The 12,321-nt window shown below is 40.9% G+C and overlaps 1 protein-coding gene across 1 annotated transcript in view; it reads left to right on the top strand.

Moving 5' to 3' along the window:
* Positions 1-12,321, top strand: part of qsox1 (quiescin Q6 sulfhydryl oxidase 1) — a 36,121-nt gene that overhangs the window by 11,334 nt on the left and 12,466 nt on the right. Inside the window, exons 9-11 of the mRNA XM_054789275.1 lie at positions 6,901-7,023; positions 9,175-9,313; positions 11,115-11,291. Of these exons, the coding sequence (XP_054645250.1) occupies positions 6,901-7,023; positions 9,175-9,313; positions 11,115-11,291 (439 nt within the window). The remainder of the gene's footprint in view (positions 1-6,900; positions 7,024-9,174; positions 9,314-11,114; positions 11,292-12,321) is intronic.

The following is a 12,321-nucleotide window of genomic DNA, read 5'->3' as shown; positions in this document are numbered from 1 at the left end:
GTCGTGTAGTTACAGTCGGTGACCACTAGATGGCGAGTAAGACAGCCAAATACGACTTCATTCAAGCCCAATCTAATGAGATCAAATACAAGAACTGTATTAGTAATTCTGCCCTTGCAAAGATAATGCTCAGTTTTGAGGTTTGAATTTAACTCTGTGTTTAATATTGTGGTTGCAGTGCTGCATTGTACATAAGGTATTTTTAATAGTTTGGTTGCCATAGTAAAGTAAACTTAGAGGGTAAGAAACAGTAGTGATGCAGCGCAGTTCTACACCACGATAATACACATATAGTTAAATGAATGCCTCTCTGACAGTGTCAAAACTGAGCATTATTATATTTGTAAAGACAGGATTTTATTTGGTTCTTATTAGATGTGCAAATGTGCCTCATGAAATTCTCCTAGCTGTGTTGAGCATCCATTATATTGGTCAAATGTGCACTAGTATAAAGACTAAGACAGTGTTGTTGTATACTGTTATTCCTGAAAGCGCGAGTAAATAACTAGATGGGGAGCGTAAATACTCTCTGGGGCATCGTTGACCCTCTTGATTTTGTCTCCCTGGAGTATTGAAGCATGGCCACCACCCACCCTCCCACGGCCTTCAGGCATTGCATTGGCGTGGACTCATTAGTCATAAGCTCCCCCGCCCCCTTCTCACAACAATACTTGTGACTATTGTACAGTACTTGCACACAGACTTTCCCTCATCCTCTGCAAGTCCAGCCTCACTTAATTTCCTTATTTTTGGAATCCTCTTTAGGGATTTTGTTAGTACTGCTTCTCTTTTTTCTCCCTTTTTCCCACTTTGGTCATGGCTCTCTTCTTGGGTTCACATAGAAGTGTGCCAGCCGGGCAAACATGTAGCGATGATGAGGTCTGACCCGCTAGCTTCGTCCCGATTGGCTGTGCACCAGGCTGTCTCACTGCCACCAATCTCTCTGATTATATCTCACTCTCTAGGGAGGCCTTGTATAGCTGCTGTGTGTGTCTGCGCGCGTGTGTGTGTGTGTGTGTGTGGGTGTGTGTGTGTGTGTGTGTGTGTGTGTGTGTGGGCCATGCGCTGTGGCCTCCCATTAGCTCCCGTTTGTTTAGTCAATAGCAGCGGGTCCCAGTGGTACTTTTAGCCTGCCGCCTCCCTCCCCAAATAGAGTGGTGGCTCAGCCGCTGGTGATCAGGGCTTTGTGCGGCTCAGAAGGTTGTCATGGCCGCCGCTGACCGCCACTTGTGACAGCCTTTGTTGACATTTGACTGAACGCTCTCACTACAAAGACAATCCATTCATCCAGTTAGCTTGTTAGGCGCACTTAATGAAAGACAAGAACGGTGTCGGTGCCACTCAAGCTCAACTGGAACAGAACCAATAACCACTGACAAATACCCAAACTAATTTAGGTACATACAGTATCTCACAAAAGTGAGTACACCCCTCACGTTTCCTTGAGTTATTTTTAGTGGATATTAAAATGTGTACTGCTATACAAGCTGCACACTGACTAAATGATATCAGAGTTTCACTTCTATGTTATTCTCCCTTGCGAAAATCTACTGTAATAGCACTGTAACTGTTATTACTGCAGATATACTGTAATAAGATACATTATACTGTACCTATTAACTTCATTATATGTATTCATGACACATTCTTATCCTTTTTTCCCCAATTGGTAAACAGGGAGTGACCAGGCTATCAGTAAACTGTTGATAGACAGAGAATGGGTATGATTAGATCATCTCTGCTTGGATTCATAATCATAACCAAAATTTTGCTGAAATGCGAGGGCTGTAGTCGCTTTTATCAGCTACCGTTGTCAGTATATTATTTAAAAGGCTGCGAAATGTACATGTAGGTGACATCTATTGGTGAAGGAATGTCCTGTGTGGAGCTGAAATGACACAATATGTAAAAATGTGACACCTGAGCGCAGTGCGTGAGTCATGTGATTAGATTAAAAGTGACTCATGGGCGTCCTCATCGCAGTGAGGCGGGGGTCATCTTCACACACTGGTGATGTGATGCTCAGTCACATTCTTATCCAGGCAACTTTGTTCATACCACAAGGGAACATCAACCTTGCACACACACACACACACACACAAAATAATAAATAATAACAAAAGCTAACCTACACTAAGGTCTAAACATTTGTCAGCTGTTCTGTTAGTGACCTTCTAGGATTATAAAATTCTGGACCTGTTAAATGGGCTTTTCTAATGTGAAATTCAAAACACATTGCTACCACTGACCCTGCTTGCATATGGCAAATGTAAAAAAAATATATATGTATATATATATATATATATATTTTTTTTAGCACAATTTAGATTTATGGGTTCTCACCAAAATTCTAAAGGAACATGCATTGCGCTTAATGTATATAACACACATCATTGTTTTGCACACTTTATTTATTGTAATACATCATTAATTTGCATTTCGTCTTTCATTATGACCTCTTTCTTGTGCATTTTTGTGCATTCTTAACACTTGTTTTCCTCCTTTTGGCATCAGTACAAGTAAACACCTAATATTACTTAACATAATCTATGGTAACCATCCTTTGCAGGATACCAGGTTGTGAAAGAGAGGTGCTGAGAAAAACCTAACCTACTGGGCAAAAAGCTAATTGGAATAAAATAAATTCATAAAAAATAGAATGAGATTGTTGGAACATACAATAAGAAGAAGTCAGCATGCTGTATTTAGGAAGTGATCTATTTTTGCCAGTTCAATATAATAACATGGTAGTGTGTGTGTTTGCCCTGATAATGCGCATGTTATTTTGTCTTACGGTGACATATTATTATGCTTTTGTAAAGACTCTTTGGAACTGATTTGTTGCTGTCTTGTAGTAATCTCCCTTTGTCCAAGAATTCTATGTAATGTTTGTTATTCACCATTAAACCTTTTATTTTATTTCCATCCAAGCATGTTCACACTAGCTGGTTGGGGTTTTTATTTTCCCCTCCTATTTGTGCACGCTCATATTATTACTAGATTTACTGTCTTGCCAGGCTGAAGCCGGATTTATGAATCCTTTCTACATGTATATGAGGATTAAAAAAAGTGGATCTTGGGATGTATGAGAGCATTAAAGCAAGGTTTTTAGGGATTATACATCCAACTTGTTTTTCTTGAAATATGCCCAGAGGGGAAACAAATGAAATAGGACCAAAAGGATGCAGTTCGTTCAAGCTTATCGCATCTGGGTCTAAACATCAAGTTCATACATGGCATTGCCTATTAGTATACTGGAAATTATGTTTTTCCTGAAAGATTCATGAAGAGGAAGGTGAAATTGTTTGAACAAACAATTCACCTACACTTCACATTAACCAACTTGCTGTTCGATCTTATGGTGTAGGTATTGTTATAAAACAGTAAAAGGCCATGTAGCATGTTTTTAAAAGAAAGACGGAGTACCCAAGGGATTCAAATTCAAGGCAATAATATTTCATTAAATTAAATTAAAGGAAATAAATTATGTTAATGTTGTGCAAACAGTGCACAGAGATGTATGAAAGGGGCTGGTTGGAGCAGTTTACATAAAAAAAATATATGGTGATGGTTTAATTTATTTTTTGATGAAGACGCTCGCATCTTCTTCCGCGCCGGAGTGAATTTTCGCAAAGTAGGATTCCTTATTTATAAGTAGACTATTTTTGTAGTTAGAGCATCAAAAAATTACGTTCTAAATACGGTTTCAAACATTATTAGAACCCCTACACATGAAATAACACCCCTCAGGTCTCCTTTACACTCGTATTACCCAATATAGTAGATATAACTGCTGTCGGAGGTTCAGTGTTGAGTTAGAGCTTTGTAGTGGGTAACTGCCGCAAAGGTAGCTCTTGTTTTTTTGTTATTATTATTGTTTATTAAGGATTATTACTGATTATTGTGCCTATTGTGACATAATTCAAACCTGCACTACATTTTTATGCTTGAAAATGCTTAATTTAGGCAAACAAATGTGTAACATTTGCTTAAATATGCATATATTTTGATGATAATAATAGGCCGTATTCAACTACAAACAACATGATTTATTAATTGATACCTGTATATTTTTGAAGAACAATAGAGTGAAGCCATGAAATTTGAAAAGCAAAGTGGCAAGGCACAACTGTACATCCAAATAACCGTTTCCTGCCAAAACATGTAGCTTTTTTTTGTACCCCAACAGTGTTCAGTAAGTTAAATGGGTGGTTCAGCACCAAGACCGACCCAGTGGAACACGGTGACCCTCTGATGCGATCACCAGAACTACAACGGCATGAATAGTGTTGCTTCACTGATGCTGCGCTAAGCCCATTACTGGCAAACACCTGCCTCTTCTTCTGCTGCTTAAATTCATATGACTGTTTAATAAGCTTTTCTGACTCGTTGTTATTCAAACCTCCCGATCCACACCTAAACCCATTAGGTCACTTTCCCAGCAGCATTGAGCGTCCTTTGTGTGTCCCTTATGCACACCCCACTTTGAGTCTTCGGTGTGTGGTGTTGTTTATAGAACATAACTTGTGATGTTAGATTATTTTGCTGATACTATTAGCCTATGTGTGTGTTCCTTCCAAACCAACATCCTGAATTTCTCTTCAGCAGTAAATATGAACCTGTCAAAAAGAAAGGACACAAACCAGCGCAAGAGGGTTATAGTTAAGTGGTGTGACTTCCAGATCCTGTTAAAGCGTGATGAATAGAAGGTCCAGTGCGAGATTGTCTGCATATGCAGGTGCACTTAGGTGAACAGATGGTGGGTGGGGGCAAATAAAAAGGAGTAGGTTTTTGGATGACGCTGTCGCTGTCTCCTCTGAGACTCATAGCTGGATCTATTTGCTTGTTGGCAAGCGCTCATGATAGTAACTTTGATTTAAAAATACCTGTAATATATTAAATGAATTCCTGCCAAACATTTGGAGCAAATCAAGCTGAAGTTGCCATGGTAGTGTTGTATTTCTAAAGCTGGGGAACACAAGCCATTTGTGTTGATTGTGAGCACAGGAACCACATTTAGCTGTCACTAATGTTTATTTGTCAGCATCTTAAATGTGAAGACTGACTGATGTGTGTGTGCGTGTGTGTGTGTCTGCATTTAGTCTGTCATTACTGCTCTCAGGCACCTAACAGTTGGATTAACTCCTTCTCACCACGTTCCCACTTTTGCTAGTTACTGTATTGTGATTCCTCCAATGATTGTCGCCATGGTAGCAACAGTTTTAAAAAAACATGTAAACCCACTTCTGTCAGGGGTTTGTACTGGGATTGTGGATTGAACTCCAAAATGAAGACACTTTAGTGTGGGCAAAAGACAAGAATTGATTTAGACTCAGAGTTTGTGAATAGGAGTGGAGGGAATCCTCGGTGGACAGTGCAGGGAAGGATGGGCAGCGAGCGAGGCATGGCTCAGGCAGGGAAACGCTTGTGAGTTGATAACAATCTGGTTAAGGTTTCACATCAGAGTGGACCTTTTAAGGAGCTGCCATCAAAAGACTGAGAGACAGTGGTGATGATGCCACATCAGGGCAGATCCTTAAGGGAGCTGCAATAAGGGAATGAAAGATCGGCGATGGAGAAGGGGGAGGAGGGATCTTGACAGCCTCAGGTGAAAGCCCCCCCCATAGAGAACCACAGTTACCCCATGGTTGTTAGTGGCTTAGGGAATGGAGCTTAACCAAGGAAGTGGTTTAAGACTCTCGGCTCTTGTCGCACTTTAGCGGAATTCTTTTGGAAGGTGCTGAGATGGAAAAACACTTTAAACCGTAATTCACGTGCCGCTCATAAATGTTGGGAACAGCATTGTCAAGGATTTGCAGGCAACTATTAATCAAGCTATTACACTGCTGATTTAGTGCAATTTGTGTGCTTCAGTATTGACAAAGACAGGAGATGAAGAGATGGTGCTTTATTTAAGCTTTTTGAATGGTCTGACAGGAAGAACATCTAGTAATTTTACTCTACAATAATTAACTGCACACTATACAGCTTCCAATAAGGAGAACATCTGTCATTCCTATGGCAACCCTGTATTACCGACTTTCATGGACTATAATTTTAACATATTGACATAATATTTACCGCTATTGCCCAATGCACTTCGCTATATCAATGTTGCAATTCACACACCAGTGTTGAATCAGGATCCAGGGTCTCAGTGGGGCCTTTCTCTTTATTAGAGGGTTCACCTCTATCTCCCTGTTTTCAAGTAAATAAACATGCAGTATTATACTATATATATATTTTAAATAAGTTTAAATAAGTAAAGAAGAGGTCCCACAATAGTGTATATGAGGAATTATGTTGGCCAAAATCTAGCCACGATGCTGGAATTTAGACAGCTAAAAAGTGCTCTTTGTAAGCCCTAGTGGGAACACACTTTTGTTTTGTCTGTAGCTGTCATGCGAATGAGGCGCATTTGTCCACACCTGTGAGTGTGTGTGGCTCCAAGCAGCGCTATTGTGCACTTTATCCACTTTTCGCAAGTACACTGTTACTCTGTGCTTGTCCAACAAAATAGATTCCATATGTCAGATACCACAACGTAACATTAAGGAGTGTGACAGGAGGACACAAATGCTCGCAACAGTAGCATTACAGTGATAACATTACAGTCACTATTCACTGAAGAAAACCAAAATGATCAAACTTACAGCTTCCATGTCTGAAGCTGACTGCCAGAAGATGGTAGGCTGTATTTTAAGATGTGTTGCAAAGCCTGTTTTCGCAAGCTTGGTGCTCACCAACAGGCTCTCGTGACACATATTACTGTTAGAACATCTTTAAAAAATCATTTAAAATATCATTAGTGAAACTCGACATTAACGACTGCTGCTACAAATACATACATGCATGTTAACCTAACTTTAACACATACAGTATTTTTGCTGTCGTCTGCAGTACTTCCCTGGCCGCCCGATGCTGATGAACCTGTTAAAGTCCCTTAATTTGTGGCTACAGAACCAGGCTGGTAACCAGGTTTCCTATCAGGCTTTCTTGGAAATCCTGGAAAATTCAGCACAGGTGAGTTAGGACACTGAATGCAACTGTAAGGTAAAAAGGGGAAACATACTGAACTATTCCACTCCAGTCTTGTAAGTGGCACTAATGAGCATGAGCAAGTCTATTTAAATGCAGACCTGCCAACATGTACGCATTTTCTTACTCTGCACACATTTTGACCCTTGGATGTGTTTGTATGCTTCACTGTTCTCCAGCATTTTGCATTTTGTTGCATTTCCCCAATTACAGTTTTGAGTTCAGTCTCTGTCTCAAACTAGGATTATGCTCCTGTGTCGAGGCAGCAGCGTATGCTACACTGGCCCGCTGCAAACCCTTTTGCGTAGCGTGATGTACAGTACACTTCCGAAAAAAATCCAACCACGCAGACCTTAAAGGTTGTGATTGGCCATCTTTGTAGAATGTTATTTACTGTGTGTATATTACTCGTTCATAGAGCGTACAGCTCACCACTACGAATGACTTCTCCTCGGATTTTGGATCAACGTTTACAATAAAAGGGACTGTTGTAACGCATTGATTAGTACCAACTACAATGACACTCCTCTTTTCTCTTTCATTACCGTTGTTCGCTGGTGACAAAAGACCCTAACAAGCTGAATAGTCAAGGAGAGTTGATGACACATCACACGCTCAACTTTGACGAAGAGCTGAAAAGGCAGGGGTGTTCACAATGCAACATGTGGCTTATTTTTTTATTGGCTTGCAGCACATCGCAAAAATAAAATTAAACAAAAAAATAGTTTTATAGATCAATGACCTAAAGGGAGTGAGCCCTTTTGTCAGTCATACAGTCTCTTTGTCTGGGTAGAGGCGGGGCCTGTGGCATACACACAGAGTGCAGAAGAGTGTAACGTAGGCTCGTCTCATTTTAGTAGACCCAATCTCATGTTTCGTCTCTTCTCGTGAACTGAGTGGCTCGTGACACGCTTAGTAAATAGTCACGGCCGCAAGGGAACTGATCACTGGGTGAAAACGACGTAATACATAAGGCACACCTACATGTGGCGCTGTAAACAGACACACAGACAGATCCACATGACACACCAAAACTATAGAAGAAGAAACAATGCATGCGCACAAGGTCTATTGTCTTCCGTTTGTTCGGCTAGACTATGACAACAAAGTGGAATTACTTCTTCTCGTCACTTTGGAGTAAAAAATAAAACATATCAGGTTAATGTCAACTGGGAGTCATGCCAGTCGACATATTCAGATATTATGTTGTTTTTTCGGCGACAGCACACGTGACTGCGACGGGGCGATGATGCCATCGTTCTAGCAAAGTAGTGTTTTGCTTGTCCGTGACGACAAGATGGTGTCATCAGATGTTTAAAAAATACAGTTTCAGGGCACCCAGTACGCCGTTGCCATGTGGATAACAGGCTGAAATGCTAATACTTTACGGTTTCTACCTCAAAATGTTCCCGTGTCGACAGGCCCTCAGTTGTACGGTTTTTGTATAACATTGCTAACTACCAACCTAACGAACCCTAAGAACAACAATCTAGACATAACTTATTTGGTCACGCAGTGCTAATTAATAGCCCAGATAGGAGCATTTTATTGCAGTTGTTAGTCTCTTTTTATAACATTTGATTCTACAGGTGTACATAATGTTGTAGCCCGGTGAATAGGGTTAGACTTCTCAATATAAACATTATGTATTGTCTGGTATGAAGACTGCATGCCTTCAGTGTGCAGCACCTCGCAAATTGAAATAGTCACTTACTTAGATCATTAGCTTTTTGCTGGCCCGATCAATGGATCAATGAATCGATGAGAAGGTATGAATTGACTTCACTTCCGAGGAAATGGACTCGCCCATGCCCAAAATCTTTACTATTGACATGTGAGTAACCCTGTCAATCACGGCAGCGATAAGCAATAGAGGGCGGCAAGAGAAACGACTTTGTGTCAGAGGAAATATGTTGTCGGATTCAGCCACGGCTGGCAGTTAGATATCTGGACCGCCCGTGTTCATTAGTGTGAGGCCGAGCCATTAACCTGAGATTGACTTCTCATTGATCAAGAAAACTACGCGGGCCAGCTTTCATTAAGTTGAACAGGTTTGAAGATGCAGATTTTTTTCATTCTCGTTCCCTTGTGTCTGTCGAGTTGCATCAATTCTTTGTTGTTTGCCCCCACCCCCAGGCTCCAGACACTGCATTGCCCGAGGGCGTGAGGTGGGTGGGTTGTCAAGGGTCACAACCCCACCTCCGACGTTATCCTTGTGGCGTGTGGACTTTGTTCCATCTACTTACAGTCCAGGCCAAGAAGTCTGACGGCTCAGGTGCGCACAACTTTCACACACTTTGTGTTGCTGTGAATGCAAAGGGCCTTTTAAAGTTCACAAGGGGGGAAAGGTTGGGGTGTATTTTGTAAACAAATTATCCTCTTTTTACAGTAACATGATTTAACTTCACACAGAATGCACGCACACACACACACACAAACAAGCACAAATGCGTACACACACACATACACACACACACACGTATATCTTAACAATGGTGCCAGCTAAACTTTAGAGCATTCCAAAATTTTTGGTCACATACATTGAACCTAATTTTGACTGTGTGAAAAGGGATTATGCTAGATTAGTGGAATGTGAGTGGTTAATAAAACAAGGCAGATGACTGGAGGCTCCACTTCTAGCAGGCATGTTAATCTCTATCTCTTCAACGCACACACATACACTCCCACACAGCACACACACAGGGGTTAATCCCAGGGTTTATAGACCATCATGTGACCTGCAGATGGACCGGCCGAAAAGGGGCGTCCATCTGGTCCCCCACAGGCCATGATCTCGGAGGACGGGACACACACACACTGCACTGCACAGATCACAACATAAAGTTCACGCATGAACCCACATTTTGAATTCAGTATTACAGGTGTGAACGCTGAGCCATTGTCCTAACACATCCACACACACGCACACACATATTTCAAGAGGCCGTGCGGTTTATCACCGGATGGGGCCGCTAAGCCAAGAACAAATGCAAACTGCCACAGGAAAAATATGGTTGTAGGCTGTGGAGCTCCTGAGACAACAACCTGGCTACCATTCACACAGAGGGTTAACTTTGTTTAATCTCCAGATTGGGTTATCCCCTTGGTATAGATTATTCATCCCAATATGGGGTTAACCCAGCTCTCGGTGACTTCTGGCCCACATAAGCGTGGGAATCCATGAAGCTGCACAAGTTTACAATTTACAGACCAGAAGTTGACAGAAAGTCTGAGTGAAATTGTTTGTGAATGCTGAAAAATTCTCTTGCCAAAGCCAAAAATAGAGGATTTTGGTCAATGCATCACATCACATCATAGCAATCCCATGATGTGTCACAGTTGTGGCCAAAGGATTTGGCAGTGAAAGAATATACCTATATAAGAATATCGTTTCTGTAACATTGTATTCAGAAAAACATGTATACCGCAAATGTAATTATAGCTCTTTCGGCCCAAAGCACTACATTTTGAATTTGAATTCAGTAAGAAATGGTGCTGCTATTCAGTGCAATAAATGAACAATAGCATTACCTTCTTGTGAATGCTTGTCTCTCAGTGTGCTTGAAAAGGACTAATATGGTTTAAAGGGATAGTTCGGATTTTTGGACATGAAGTCGTATGACATCCCCATCAGCAGTGTAGTGAATCATCGGTGACTTGCCCCCCACTTCGTTGGATTTCGGTGATGAGGAACGTAGTTCCGGTTAGTTGGTGGGGCCACTTAAGTAAATGGTTTGGCTTCTCAAAACTATATGCGTCCAAAAGAGTAATACATTTGCATCACAAAAATGCCTCCTCGAAAAAATCAGACCTTACAATCGCCCTGCGTTACTTTCTCTCCCGTCGTATCACTGCGCGTCCATTGTTGTGTATGTGTTCCACAGGGGGTGAAGACCGTGAACGTGTCTGGCGTTACATCCATGCATGTAAACACCCCCTGGGGGTGGGAGGGTTTGGGTTGTAAGTCATTGTTGATGCACGACACTGCTGATGGGAATGTCATACAACTTCATGTCAAAAAATCGGAACTATACCTTTAATGTTTTATGTGACATCATCTTGTCATTCTGCTCCAGATCCCCAGGAGGTGCTGAGTGCAATGAGAGGCTACATCCGTAACTTCTTCGGCTGTAGGGCATGTGCCGAACACTTTGAGAACATGGCGAAGGAGAGCCTGACAGAGGTGAACACATACTCTGCTGCCATTCTCTGGCTTTGGTCCAGACACAATCGTGTCAACAACAGAATAGCAGGTAAGAGCGGGCGGTTTTTAGAAGACTATTATGATTGATAAGTCAAATAAGGAGGAAGGGCCCAGTAAATTATCCTGATTGTGTTGAATTGTTGTCATTGAATGGTTAACAACAAGATGAACAAACATGGGAATGAATCCAGCTCATATTTTTCAGGATGCTCTGATTTTGAAATCTCAGTCAAAATAGCACATGACATGCTTTGAGTTTGGTGTTTGTTAAACTGTTTTATGCCTCTTTTAGAGATGCTGTTTGAAATTCCAATGACGTTACACATCATTAACTTAGTTGGAAAATAATAGCTAGAAATTGTCAGAAATGCATGTGAAGTCAAATCAATATACAGTCGTCCCTCAGTTAAAGAGGTTAATTGGTTCCAGACCCGACCACGTTAATGAATTTCCGTGATATAGGATTTAATGTTAATAAGTGGAATATTTTCATTGTTACAGCATAGAAAACCTGTTTATGACTTCCTCAATGCAGTTCTTAACATTATTAGATCTCTGTAGACATGAAATAACACCCCAAAGCCAACTTTACACTCCTGTTCTTCATTGTTTACACCACATTGCAGCTCTTATGCTGCAGGGACTTGAGACGACTTGCTAGCTTGCTGGCTAGCGAGCTAGCGAACAAAGCAGTTGGCCTCTAATTTATTTCTTCTAAACTTAAGAAGCCAAAAACTTACCGCTTCCCCACGGATGAGAGGAGAACCTTTTTTCACTTTATCTTTTTGACATGCCATGGCTGGCTTCATGCAGTGTTATTTATTAGTTATTTAATAGTTTCTCTTATCTAATTGTAATTTAATAGCTTCTTTATTAATATAAATTTAGCATAGCTTGTTGTTTTCAAACCTCTTTTTAATTTTTTTCTTTTCAACTGCAATTTGTTTTTTATTAGCTCCTGTGTACTGAAACACATCCCCTGAATAGAATGCAGCAGTATCATCTGCGAATAGTACTAGCTTTAGGTCGTTTGTGGCTTTGCAGATGTCGTTTGTATATAGAGGTTAAACAGTTTCATC

This window comes from Dunckerocampus dactyliophorus, chromosome 10, assembly GCF_027744805.1.
Source record: "Dunckerocampus dactyliophorus isolate RoL2022-P2 chromosome 10, RoL_Ddac_1.1, whole genome shotgun sequence".
NCBI lineage: Eukaryota > Metazoa > Chordata > Actinopteri > Syngnathiformes > Syngnathidae > Dunckerocampus > Dunckerocampus dactyliophorus.
Note: the sequence above shows the minus strand (reverse complement) of the source record. Positions and strands in the feature narration are given on the sequence as shown.